The sequence below is a fragment of the Sycon ciliatum genome, chromosome 8, assembly GCF_964019385.1.
Source record: "Sycon ciliatum chromosome 8, ocSycCili1.1, whole genome shotgun sequence".
Classification (NCBI taxonomy): domain Eukaryota; kingdom Metazoa; phylum Porifera; class Calcarea; order Leucosolenida; family Sycettidae; genus Sycon; species Sycon ciliatum.
Window position 1 is genome coordinate 4,825,030 of NC_088650.1, and position 14,501 is coordinate 4,839,530.

Here is a 14,501-nt window from a genome sequence, read left to right on the forward strand (position 1 = left end):
GACGCTCCCTTCCGCCTTTTTTTTTATCTTGTGATGTTCTTAATTTGGAATACATCACAATTAAAAAGAACAGGGAAGAAGAACAGATTGCATGGAGGAAAAGTGAGCAAATACCAAATACAAAACAGTGAGAATTAGCACTAAATGTGGTATGCAGGTAGTCATCATCATCATCATCATCATCTGCGTTGCCGAGAAAATAATAAAAGTAAAATTTTAAAAATAATAATAAACGGCATTATGCAGCTGTGTAAGCAGTAGATGCACAGTGCGACTGCCAGGCATCTCTGTCAGATGCCAACTGGCAATTCTCATGCAGAGACATACCAGTCCACGAAACGATGTTGTCAGCAAAGGAAATCTTCGGACGACCACGCTTTCTCTTACCATCCACGACACCAAACATCACGTCACGTACAAGCTCGCAGCCAGATGGGCGGCATGTGCGCCCGAAATAGTAAATGCAGGTAGTACCAATGATAAAAACACAGGGGAAGGAGTTGAAACATTGACAAGTAACTGACTAGGTGAGGGTGACAATTAGGGGAAGAGTGGGAGTGTAGTGACAGATTATTCCTGAATGCACACATTGATGGTCGGTAGCGAAGAAATACAGCTTGTAAAACTGTTAAGGTAGCAGCCTGGTCGTAAATTTCATATGGCATTCAATTGACCGTAACTTTGGTGTCTCTCAATGGATTTGAGTGAACTTTGCACCACACACTCCTGCCACTATGCTGGCCCTCTGGACATGATTCAAAATTTCTTGCGCCTCACTGACAGGCTTTCGAGGCCGGAAAACCCAAAATTCCTGCATAGTGCCACGGTGTGCGAGCCACCCAGGAGCCAAACAAATGCATTTACAAATTTTTCACATCTTCTTGCCCATTCTGTCCGTGCGCGGGATCCAAACCTAAAAAGAGTCCAGAAGCAGCCATGGGTGGTTCGATAGGGCCCCTCAACGTGGCCCTGGAATCTGTCATAATGGCACGAGTGGGCGTTCTCTCGCAGACTCCCACAGACCAAAGTCAATTTTTGATTTTTTTTAGGTTTAGGGTGTGCTACGAGGTCGTACCTTTGATACAACATCCAGTGCTGGGACCTCCACAACAAGCCATTTCCACAGCGCTGCAAACCAAATCCAGGATACCCTCAAAAATCGGCAGACTGCCACTCACGTTCCACTACTGCCTAGTGCTGAATCCTACCTGACTTCTTGACACGACTCAAACTTGCCAAAGTCACTAAATCAACGTCAACTACAATAATCAAGCCACAACATCGCGAGGGTGCTGGCAGAAGCCCGCCGCCGTGCAGCCCAATACGTGGCTAAAAAATGTGATTTTTTGGACTTTGAGCAAAATTCTGCACACTTTCGCGTGTTTCCATGATACGACAAGTTGCGCAAGGTCTGCTCAGATTCAAATACAGTGCTACCAACAAATGACAGCGTGCAACAAAAAAATCTTTCCTTGCAAAGGCACATTTTCGGCCATAACTCTTGAACGGCTGGTCAGATCGAGACAAACTTTTCAGAGATTTTGCAGCTGTTCATGCTCTTTCAACTGATGTAGCACTCGATATGAATTTACAAATTCGATTTTTCAGGGATTTTACGACCAGGCTGCCACCTTAAATTAATACCTCAGTTACCACACTTATATGTGCAAAATACATAATTTTGCCGAGGTGGTCAATGCCAAACTTCGACGGGACATACACTAGAGGTACCTCCTGACATTCCTGCATCATTTATCATGACCACACACTGCACTGCCCTACTCGAAATCCCTATTGTACATTCACGTATTCATTTCCAGCTTCTTGGTTCGATTCATAGTTCATACAGGTGCATGAAACATGAAAAATACGTTGAGAATGATATTCCTGCCCATTCCTCCTCCTTCCTACTTCTGTTGCCTGCATTCGCTCTCGTATTACTGGGCTTCGAACCTGATTGTACTTCGAAGTACTTGCGAATTCAAGTAAAGAATGTAATACAAAAACCGGACATCGAGATCCCTATCAGCGTTCTTCTACAGCATAAAACCTTGTTTACGCAAAATGACAGAGTGTTGAGCCAGCTTGAAACACCCTTTGAGCACAGGTGCTTCAGTGGTTGAGTTGCAGATAGTTCTCTCTCTCTCTCTCTCTCTCTCTCTCTCTCTCTCTCCCTCCCCACCCACTCTTGGTGCGTCTAGGTGGCTATGAAGTCGAGACCCTAGGTCGGCGGAGCTCCCTAAACCTCACCACCACTGCCACGATTCAGGTTGTGCGTGCTTCCCCTAGCTGCATCTCATGTTTGGCATTAAGTGGTCTTTGTAAAAAAAATATAAAAAAAATTAAAAAAGTGTAGTCCTTCACCTCGAAAGGCCACACATCATGATGCCTTACTCATACGCACACAACAACTTATGGTATCGCACGCTTGTCATTATATTGAAATCTAGAGGAGAGCTAGAGCCTATAACGGAGCCACTGGCTTGTGTTTAGGGTCTCAGCTTCTTTGATGGCGGACGTAGGAGAAAGAGAGGGGGTGTTCAAAGGTAACAATGTTGCGCTAGGCATCAACTGACAAAGTTTCTTTGAATTGGAGTACAGTAAAACCTGTCAAGGTGACCACTTGGATAAGGCGACCACCTATCCTAGAAGACCACCACGACCAGGACCAAGGGATGCTATTTCCAGTCAAACGACCCTGGACAAGGAGACCACCTGGTAACGGAGACCACATGTTGAAGGTCCCTTGAGCGGTCGTCTTAAACAGGTTTCACTGTAACTTCGAGGACATGTACCTGTCATTTCACTTGGGCTTTGTGTTGATCGGCAGTTACCAGCGGTATCATTTCTGTTTGTTCAGTGACGTTCACAGCTGGGTCACATGTATTATTATGATGGGTATCATCACGAGTTTCGTCCTGCTGCCTCTCTGATTTGCGCTTTTTTAGGTACCCGACGAGAAAGATGAGACTCAGCGCCACGTATACTGCCAACATGAGTGACGAAAGCCTGCGCAGCCCAACCACCGCTACCAGAACAGGTCCCAAGAGGAGTCCAGGCGTGTATACAAGCGACACGACTCCTTGCGTGATGGCGCCAACATACGCACTTACAACAAACGTATCTCCCACATTACGACGAAGCAACGTGCGCAGCATGTCCTCTGGTGCTGCAGTTTGCATTGTTCCAGCAGCTACTCCAACCGGTATGCCTGAAATGTAAGCCAACGCCACGGATGGTCTAATAGGTAATATGGATGCAGGTCCGTAGAGTAGAAAGGAGAGAACGGCCATGCACAGTCCAAATACACACATGTTTCTTGGGCTTATCCATTTGTCCATAGCGTAGCCACAGAACAAGGAAGCAGCCGAGAACAAGAGTGCAAACAGCAGTATTGCTGCCCCACCCTGGCTGGACGACGTTCCAAACGAATCCTTCATGTACGGGGAGATGGTGGCCTCAAACATCCCCGCCAATATACCACACATGGATAGTAACATCAGGCACATCCACACCCACGGTACACTCAGGATGTATTTGAACGTTACTTCGCCCTTTCCACGTCGCGACTGTGTTTGCTTGCTGTGGTTGTCATCGGCAGGATCTACGTCATTCCCGACGAGTAAGAGCAGGAGTATATTCAGGAGGGTTGTAGTGCCCAGAGTACCTGCCATTACGAAGTATGGCAGGCCAAATCCACCAGCATCATAAAGAGCTCCACCAAAGACCGGTGCTACGGCAAATGCAAAGCCGGTTACAGAGCGCATGACGCCGTTCACCATTCCGGTTGATTCTGGAAACGTGTATACGAAGAGGGCGTAAGTCGTTGTGACATTTGCACCACTCCCAATACCTTGCAGAGTTCTAAGTGATATTGCTAAAGTTGCAAATGCACTCCAAGTTTTGATCTGGTTGAGAAATCCAAATAGTAGCACTGCACCACTGATCAGAAACGAGCTCAAAACTAGAACATTCACTGCACCTGCATTGTGCAGATCCGCTGCAATTACCGGAGCAACAAGAGCTTCCATTAAGGTTGTTGACGAAAACGCAATTCCTACGACCAGATGACGGTCAATACCCTGAGTTGGAAAGCTGCTCAGCACTTCTTCTGTGAAGAAAGCGAGAGGCATGGCGATAGCTAAGAAAATAGAGGCGACATTCGCTATGAAGCACCCTCCTAGAAACACTTTCTGTCGTCTCGAGAACCTTTTGTTCCGTTGCGTGCTCGGATCGACGCTGGTGGCCTGCTGTCCAACACCGGTAGCTCGTTTATCCATCAGCAAGTCCTGTTTGTCTTCGGCTATAACACTTTCAGCATCTTTGCCACTGCACTCTATCTGATCACCTGGTCGTGATGTCGCAGAGGTAGCAGCAGATGAGTGCACCGCCATTTCAGTGATTGCCTAGACTGTCAGCGACTTCCAGTTCAGGATTCGGTAAGGAGAATGTGTACCCATCGATGCGGCTGTTCTGTATCGGTGTGACGAAAGGTTCTCGCGCTGCAGTATCTAGACTGGCGGCACCACGAGAGGAAACTCGACAAGTACGAGTTGTACCACCGCCGCCACCAACACCACAGGTGACCGTGAACGCAAGCTTCGCTCACTGAGCAAGCATTAGAAGCGGCATGAACTTATTGCAAGGTATGGTTTCGAGAGATAGAGTAATAGAGATTAACAGAGATCGAGTACATACAATTTCAAACTTTGGAGCAGGGTGCAGGTTTTTGCGCTCTGAGGCTCCCACAGTTTCTCGCCAGGAAACCGGCATCAGGCCGGCCTGGTTTCAAACATTAGGTATAGTAGTAGTAGTAGGAAACTAGGTAGACATTGGATAGCTTTGGCCTACCTCCGCCATGCCTCCAGCAAAAGCTGCCGTTCGCGGGCTGACGGATTCGGAGGTAAAATTGTTGTGCTCCCTCCCCGGGATCGAGTCTTCGATTTTAGACGTAGTAAAGACGCTGGCAACATTTGTGACGGAGTCCGCAGACCGCGAGACACGACTAAAGAATAGGATCGATGATTTATCGAGGCAAATTGCAGGCCTGAACGAGGAGGTTGTCGCCCTCAGGGAGTCCGCCATTGTCGCAGCAAGTGCTTCTCCCCTGACTCCTCCAGCAGTTGCCCACAACCAGCACAGCCAGCGTACGATGGAGAGTACAGCGGGAAGGACCAGCAAGCGTACCCGTACTCGCGCAGGCCAGGCTGCCACGTGTACCACTGATGCAGACGAACACCGTAGCACTTCCCGTAGCGTGTGTGACCCTGCCAGTGACCATGAAACGTCAACGGAGGATGAGGACAAGTCCCAGGCAATTGAGCGGCCCACTGTCAAGCCCAAGCCACTGAAGCTAGAGCCAATCACGGATGACACGTGGAAACTGGTATCAAACGAACCTCACAGAGTGAAGAAAGCCGTAATCTATGTGGGCAATTTGAACTCACATAGCAGTGAAGAAAGTGTCAAGGAATTCACTGAGCAACGCTCTGCAGCAGTAAACAAACCGGTGAAGGTTCACCAGTGCAGCATACACACCACAGAAGATGGGAAAGTGTCTGCCCGCTTGATGATCGATGCGACTGACCTTGAAATCGCCACTGCTCCAAACTTTTGGCCTCGCCCACTGTACGCGCGGGTTTGGCGCCACCGTGAGCGTCCGAAGGGGGACACCTTGTCCGGCTCACACAGTGACACTCTCAGTGATGCTCCAAAGGGGGACACCTTGTCCGGCTCACACAGTGACGCTCTCTCCGAGTCCTCCGACACTCAAGCTCAAAGCTCCAATTAGATCCTTTCGGATCCTGCTGACGAACACATTTGGACTACTGAGTAAACTTGGTGACTTTCACCATGCTGTACACGTTCACCAACCTGACATTGCCATTGTCACAGAGAGCAAGCTAACCCCTGAGAAGGCTACTGATTCCGAACTGTCCTTACCTGGGTACTACTCCCCACTGCGGAATGATCGAACAGCTCATGGAGGAGGAGTTGCGGTTTGGGTTAAAGCCAGTCTGGCCCTCCGAGAACTCGATGACATCCAGGTCAGTAATGAGGAGCTAATATGGCTGAGTGTCAGAACTGTGGATAAGAAGTCAGTGGCTGTGTGTGCTGCATATCGCTCTGGCTCCTGCCACGACAATGACATCAGTACCCTTGAAGCCATCAGTGCTGGCATAGACCTGGCCCGTAAATCTTGTCAATATGTGGTATTGGCTGGAGATTTTAACGTACACAACGTGGATTGGCTCGGCAGCACCAAGACAACTCATGCAGGTGTGTACACTGAAGACATGTGTGCTTTTCACTGCTTGGAGCAGCACGTGCATGAGCCCACCAGGGGCCTTAACCCACTCGACTTAATAATGACTGACCTACCGGGAGATGCGACCGTCAATACCTTAGCACCTCTGGGAAACTCTGACCATGCCTGTGTCCTAGCTGACTTTCATGTAAGCACAGCAGAGGAACCACCAGTGACCAGAACTGTCTGGCGTTACCAACGCGCAGACTGGGACAGACTCCGCCACTTCTTTAGAACTACAGATTGGCAGTCCACTGTCAGTGATGATCCTGATGCAATGTGTATGCACTTGACCCAGAATATTCTGGAAGGAATGCGCCGATACATACCGTCTAAGCAGTTGTGCATGAAACCATCTAACCCCTCTTGGTGGACACCGGAATGCACTGAGGCTGTAGCACAGAAACAAAGAGCATGGAGGAGACTCTGCGCCGACCGGTCAAGTGCCCAGCTGCAAGCCCGTTACAATGTCGCCAAGCACTCGGCTAACCATTGCCTGGCAACTGCCAAGCAGGCATTCACAGCAAGCCTGGCGCAGAAGTTAGCCTCTGGGTGTATGGCGTCTGGTGAATGGTGGCGAACCATCAAGAAGGCCTCTGGCCACGGAAACAGCCCATCCATACCTACTCTCCGCAGCACCGATGGTACGGAGCACGACACCAACCGCAGCAAAGCAGAGTGCATGGCCGAACACTTCGCCAACAAATGCAGTCTAGGGGCAGACGACCTATCCCCTCCATTTCCTTACGTCCGACCACGTACTGACCGCAACCTCTGCACCGTCCGGTTTCGCGAAACCACAGTCGAGCGAACTCTCCGCCAGCTCAACCCCACCAAGGCCACTGGTCCAGATGGGATACCTGCCCGCGTCTTGAAAGCTTGCTCTGCAGAATTGGCACGGCCGCTTTCAAAACTATTTACATGCTGTCTTCGCTCCGGTATCCAGCCACAACAGTGGAAGGTTGCAAACGTAGTTCCAGTCCACAAGCGCAAGTCTAAATCGTCGCCATCAAACTATCGACCAGTGTCGTTACTGAGCATCCTCTCCAAGGTCATGGAGACCATAGTCAACAGGGCAATGAGCAACTTCATGGAGACGAATCACGTCCTGTCAGAACGGCAATTTGGATTCCGTCGCGGCCACAGTGCAGCAGACCTGCTGACTGCTCTCCACCACCAGTGGGTGCACACCGCCGGAGATAAAGGAGCTTCTCGAGTGCTGGCCATCGACATTGCTGGAGCATTTGACCGGGTGTCTCACACTGGTGTGTTGCACAAGGCTAGAGTGTATGGCATCTCGGGAGACCTGCATCGGTGGCTCCAAGACTACCTCTGCAACCGCACACTTCAAGTCCTCATCTCCGGCCAGACATCAGCCAGACGCCCAGTTAAGGCTGGGGTGCCACAGGGCAGTATCCTGGGCCCCACCTTATTCTTGGTCTACGTCAACGACCTTGAAGACCACCTCCCAATCGGCTCCAACCTTGCCTCATTCGCCGATGACACAACCCTATACGCCGAAATTGCAACGCTCGCTGCTGTTCCTGACAACGCTAGAGTACTCCAAGCTGCTGTCGACCTAGTATCCAGTTGGGGCTCGGATTGGAAAGTGCAGTTCGAGCCAGCCAAATCTCAGGCCCTTACAATTTCCCACCATCGTCGGGACTGGCCAATACCCCCCATTGTCTTCAATGGAACTCCTGTTGAGGAGCAGCCCTCCATCAAAGTACTCGGCGTCACGTTTGACCATCAGCTAAAATTCAGCCAGCATATCCGAACTGTTGTAGTCCGAGCAACGCAGAGACTTGGAGCCTTGCGCAAGGCATTTCACTTGCTGACTATTCCTGCCCGGCTTCGAGCCTACAAAGCCTTTGTCCGGCCGGTTATGGAGTACTGCCCAATCGTCTGGATGGGGGCAGCTCCTTCCCACTTGAATCGGCTGGACTGGGTGCAGGAGCGAGCCATCAAGGCAATACATCCGCAATGCTGGCTTCCTAGCCTCATAATTCGCCGCACCATCGCTGCCCTCTGCCTCCTGTATAAAGCCCTTTGCGATAATTCTCCCGCTCTTCTCTCGAGAATGGCTCCACCCCCGACACACCAACCCAGGACCACACGCCTCACCCGCCAGGCTGTACGACTGTCCACCGCGCATCCCCATCAGCTACAGAATGTTCTTCCTGCCAATTCCCGGAACAATGTGAGCCGAGCCTTTCCCCACTCCGTCATCCCAATTTGGAACCAGCTGCCTACCTCTATCATTCCCCACCCATTTCACCCAAAGAACATCCAAAAGTTCAAGACAGCAGCTTATCACCATCTCCTCAGAACGAACTGGCACTGGGCCACTCATAGCATACGCGAGTAAGAGGGTACAGTGTCCTACCCTGCTTGGACATACATGTAATCTCTCCTCACGGGCAGTCTCCTCTTGAATTTAAAAGTCTAACAGCGTTCACATCAATACTCAACTTATTCTTTTGCTCACTGAGCAATACAATCTTTCCATTTTCTTTCTTCTGTTTTCTTTTTCAATTTAATCCTCCCCACCCAATATCCCGTTGGTGCGTCCATGGAGCTATGAAGCCGAGACCTCTGGTCGGCGGAGCTTAATGGGCCCCACCACCACACTCCATCATTCACCCCAGTGTCTGGAGATATGTGGATTTTGTAGAAAAAAAAAAAAAAAAAAAAAAAAAGAGATAGATAGAAACACATAATCATCAGTGAACCGTCCACATGCAAGTCTTACTATTAGATTCGATGTACATGCCATGCACCTTTCAGTATTGTACTCACAAGTACGAGTATCGTCAGGTAATACAGTGTAGCGCTTCTGCCGGCCGGATTGGCGGATACTACAATGTGGCTGTGCCCTCAGAGTCAGAGGTAGAACGCCGTCTGTAGTTTCTGCAAGTACAGAGATTCAGTGCTGCAGTCAGTATTGACTGGAGATCTGTAGGATGTACTAGTGGTAGTAGTGGAAAGTGGGCAGAGAGTTTCGACAGCAGTATCTACACTTATCTACTTGAAGTGCAGGTGCATGCAATTTTTCCTTTAAGGTTTGGTCACACCTCACGTGCATGTATGTGTGCCTGTGAAGAATGACTCTCTCTTTCTCTGGATGTCTCTAGAGCTCTCTACTTGTCGATGATTACACTCAGCAGTCAAACCTGTGCCAGTACACGCCAGTACACACTGGCAACATGATTGTAATCGTATACACTCAACAGTTTTAAGAGGCCTGTCAACTGCCTTTGTTACTAAATTTTAGTACCGTGCTGAGTGTAGAATTGTGTCACCTCATTAGAGCTGTGACTCTACACAAGCCAGTGGTTCTCTGTCGACTCTAACGTTTCTTAGTTTCATTGAAAATACATGCAGTGTACATTTGAATTGTACGGAACAAATCTGGCTTGGTAAACGTCGTTCGTTAATTTTTGGTCTATGTTGCCAGTGTGTACTGGCACAGATTAAGGTGTGACCAAACCTTAAAGGAAAAATTTCATGCACCTGCACTTCAAGTACTAGTAGATAAGTGTAGATACTGCGGTCGAAACTCTCTGCCCCCTTTCCACTACTAGTGCATCCCACAGATCTCCAGTCAGTACTGACTAAAGCACTGAATCTCTGTACTTGCAGAAACTACAGACGGCGTTCTACCTCTGAGGGCACAGCCACATTGTACAAGTAGTATCCGCCAATACGGCAGAAGCGCTACACTGTATTACCTGACGATACTCGTACTTGTCAGTACAATACTGAAAGGTGCATGCCATGTACATCGAATCTAATAGTAAGACTTAGGAAAAATATGTGTTTCTATCTATTATCTGCAATAAGTTAAGTTCATGCAGCTCCTAATGCTTGCTCAGTAAGCCAAGCTTGCGTTCAGGGTCACCTGTGGTGGTGGTGTTGGTGGCGGTGGTGGTACAACTCGTACTTGTCGAGTTTCCTCTCGTGGTGCCGCCAGTCCAGATACTGCAGCGCGCGAACCCTTCGTCACACCGATACGGAACAGCCTCATCGACGAGTACACATTCTCCTAACCGAATCGACGTGTACACATTCTCCTAACCGAATCCTGAACTTGAAGTCGCTGACAGTGTAGGCAATCACTGAAATGGCGGTGCAATCATCTGCTGCTACCTCTGCGACATCACAACCAGGGGATCAGATAGAGTGCAGTGGCAAAGATGCTGGAAGTGTTATAGCCGAAGACAAACAGGACTTGCTGATGGATAAACGAGCTACCGGTGTTGGACAGCAGGCCACCAGCGTCGATCCGAGCACGCAACGGAACAAAAGGTTCTCGAGACGACAGAAAGTGTTTCTAGGAGGGTGCTTCATAGCGAATGTCGCCTCTATTTACTTAGCTATCGCCATACCTCTCGCTTTCTTTACAGAAGAAGTGCTGAGCAGCTTTCCAACTCAGGGTATTGACCGTCATCTGGTCGTAGGAATTGCGTTTTCGTCAACAACCTTAATGGAAGCTCTTGTTGCTCCGGTAATTGCAGCGGATCTGCACAATGCAGGAGCAGTGAATGTTCTAGTTTTGAGCTCGTTTCTGATCAGTGGTGCAGTGCTACTATTTGGATTTCTCAACCAGATCAAAACTTGGAGTGCATTTGCAACTTTAGCAATATCACTTAGAACTCTGCAAGGTATTGGGAGTGGTGCAAATGTCACAACGACTTACGCCCTCTTCGTATACACGTTTCCAGAATCAACCGGAATGGTGAACGGCGTCATGCGCTCTGTAACCGGCTTTGCAGTTGCCGTAGCACCAGTCTTTGGTGGAGCGCTTTATGATGCTGGTGGATTTGGCCTGCCATACTTCGTAATGGCAGGTACTCTGGGCACTACGACCCTCCTGAATATACTCCTGCTCTTACTCGTAGGGAATGACGTAGATCCTGCGGATGACAACCACAGCAAGCAAACACAGTCGCGACGTGGAAAGGGCGAAGTAACGTTCAAATACATCCTGAGTATACCGTGGGTGTGGATGTGCCTGATGTTACTATCCATGTGTGGTATATTGGCGGGGATGGTTGAGACCACCATCTCCCAGTACATGAAGGATTCGTTTGGAACTTCGTCCAGCCAGGGTGGGGCAGCAATACTGCTGTTTGCACTCATGTTCTCGGCTGCTTCCTTGTTCTGTGGCTACGCTATGGACAAATGGATAAGCCCAAGAAACATGTGTGTATTTGGACTGTGTATGGCCGTTCTCTCGTATCTACTATATGGACCTGCATCCATATTACCTATTAGACCATCCGTGGCATTGGCTTACATTTCAGGCATACCGGTTGGAGTAGCTGCTGGAACAATGCAAACTGCAGCACCAGAGGACATGCTGCGCACGTTGCTTCGTCGTAATGTGGGAGATACGTTCGCTGTGAGTGCATACGTTGGCGCCATCACGCAAGGAGTCGTGTCGCTTGTATACACGCCTGGACTCCTCTTGGGTCCTGTTCTGGTGGCAGCGGTTGGGCTACGCAGGCTTTCGTCACTCATGTTGGCAGTATACGTGGCGCTGAGTCTCATCTTTCTCGTCGGGTACCTAAAAAAGCGCAAATCAGAGAGGCAGCAGGACGAAACTCGTGATGATACCCATCATAATAATACATGTGACCCAGCTGTGAACGTCACTGAACAAACAGAAATGATACCGCTGGTAACTGCCGATCAACACAAATCCCAAGTGAAATGACAAGTACATGAGATTGTACGCAAAGTTTCTCCAATTCAAAGAAACGTTGTCAGTTCATGCTTAGCGCAACATTGTTACCTTTGAAACGCCCCCTCTCTTTCTTCTCCGTCCTGCATACGTCTTCCATCGAAGAAGCCTGGACCCTAAACACAAACCATTTGCTCCGTTAAAGGCTCTAGCTTTCCCCTAGATTTCAATATAACGCAAAACGTGCGATACCTTAAATTGTTGTGTGCGTATGAGTTGCATTATGATGTGTGGCCCTTCGAGGTGAAGGAATACACTATCTGCCACTCAACCACCTGTGCTCAAAGGGTGTTTCAAGCTGGCTCAATACCCTGCCATTTTGCGTAAACAAGGTTTTATGCTGTAGAAGAACGCTGATAGGGATCTCGTTGTGCGGTTTTTGTATTGTATTCTTTACTTGAATTCGTAAGCACAATCAGGTTCGAAGCCCAGTAATACGAGAGCGAATGCGGGCAATAGAAGTAGGAAGGAGGAGGAACGGGCAGGAATATCATTCTCAAAGTATTTTTCATGTTTCAAACATCTGTATGAACTATGAATCGAACCAAGAAGCTGGAAATGAATACGTGAATGTACAATAGGGATTTGGAATTGGGCAGTGCAGTGTGTGGTCATGATAAATGATGCAAGAATGTCAGGAGGTAGATCTACCTCTAGTGTTTGTCCCGTCGAAGTTTCACATTGACCACCTCGGCGAAATAGTGTATTATGCACATAGACGTGGGGTAACTGGTAACTGAGGTATAAAAGACGTTTTCAAACGCTTACAACCCCTTTGGTTGGCTCTTCTGCCTGGATTTCATTGCCAGATGCATTAAGCCAATGAATCCTTCCATGAGTGACACGCGAACTGTAACTATTACTATTGAGTTTTCTCGCACTTGCACCTTTGTGTCATTATTGCAATTATTATTTTCGCTGTTTATTTTAGCTATCTTCTTCTCTTTTTTTTGCGCTGTTTTACCACCTTCTTACTGTATTTAATCCACTGTTCCTGTTCTTTTTCCCTTGCCTGTATTTCACCTGACGAGAAGGCTTGAAAGTATACTTGTGAAGACAAAAACTTCCAAGATGTTTGTAATGAGCCTGAAGTGTGTCCTTTTTATGAGTATTATCGCATTTTGGTCTCAGAGGAAACTGATTACTATTATTATCCTTATTTTAACCTAGGACTCCCTGGTTCTAACAGAGGTGGTAATACAAGCTCGCATTCCAAGATTTTGTTTCCGAAGTACACACTCCCAATTCTGCAAGGAAGCATAGAGGGGGAGAGGAAGAGAACAGAAAGCACAGACAGGGACAAACATTATAATGAGGTGGAGATATGGCGTGCAGCGATAAAATGAAAAGCAATCAGCAAACAAACGGAAACTAGACAACGTGCAGCAGTCCCGAGAGCCACAGGCATTCACTGCACTGCCCGCTCGTCGTTGGAGGTCCCGTCACCATCTCCGCCAACTGTCTACAGTCTGTTGTATGTATGTTTTGTCGTTTCTCCACATCCATGCAAGAACCGAGACTAGAGACTAGAGTCCCATGGTCGAATGTCACTTCATATACATATACATGTAGTCAACCTCGTGAATAGCAACCTCATGTACTTCAGTATAGGAACAACGCACGCACGCCGACACAATCGTAAGAACTAGAGACCATTAGACTGCAGACGTTGGACTTCACGAATAGCGACAACTCGTCAACAACGGCACCTTTCTCATGCACGACCATGAGTCGTTATTCAAAGGTTGACTATAGAACGAAAATGTGTGAAAGGGTCGTTATTCAAAGGTTGACTATAGAACGAAAATGTGTGAAAGGGTCGTTATTCAAAGGTTGACTATACAACGAAAATGTGTGAAAGGGTCGTTATTCAAAGGTTGACTGTACAACGAAAATGTGTGAAAGGGTCGTTATTCAAAAGGTTGACTGTACAACGAAAATGTGTGAAGATATGCATCGCGACACGGGAGCATTCTCACGAGGAACAGCCTTCTGCTTATAGGAGTGGATCACGCAGATTTCTTGTTTCAATAGCGATTGCTTCGATGGACACAGGGTTTGTGCGCTTCCCTGGAAATGCCAGTAAGGAAAACGCTACTATGAGTGCGAATGGGAAGATAGAATCAAAAATATCAAGACTGTATCAGATTTTTTAGTGAGGATAAAATTTACCGTAAAAACGAAGTTGGGACATACTAGAGATTTTTGGGAGACGGACATCATTATCGCTATGTTCACGTCTCCGTAGTGGATAGCCCGAGGAAACGAACAAAGTATTGTCATTTTATTATTACCGGTACAAGGGAGAGGAATGCTGTGTCAAACTGAATACACTAGTAACACTAAAGTGTACTGCGCCAAATTGGTGTAGGATGATCTTCAAAGGGCGCGACAATATGTCAGAGTAGTATGTTTAGGAAGTGCAGTGTAATAGAGTGGTTTCACATA

The 14,501-nt window shown here is 48.1% G+C and overlaps 2 protein-coding genes across 2 annotated transcripts; one reads left to right on the forward strand and one right to left on the reverse strand.

Moving 5' to 3' along the window:
- Positions 1-2,798: 2,798 nt before the first annotated feature.
- On the reverse strand, positions 2,799-4,394 carry LOC135823037 (vesicular acetylcholine transporter-like). Its single transcript, XM_065335871.1, has one exon. The coding sequence runs from the start codon at positions 4,392-4,394 to the stop codon at positions 2,799-2,801; it is 1,596 nt and encodes a 531-aa protein (XP_065191943.1).
- A 6,036-nt stretch (positions 4,395-10,430) lies between these two features.
- On the forward strand, positions 10,431-12,026 carry LOC135823038 (vesicular acetylcholine transporter-like). Its single transcript, XM_065335872.1, has one exon. It carries the CDS (start codon positions 10,431-10,433, stop codon positions 12,024-12,026), a length of 1,596 nt encoding a protein of 531 aa, XP_065191944.1.
- Positions 12,027-14,501: the final 2,475 nt, after the last annotated feature.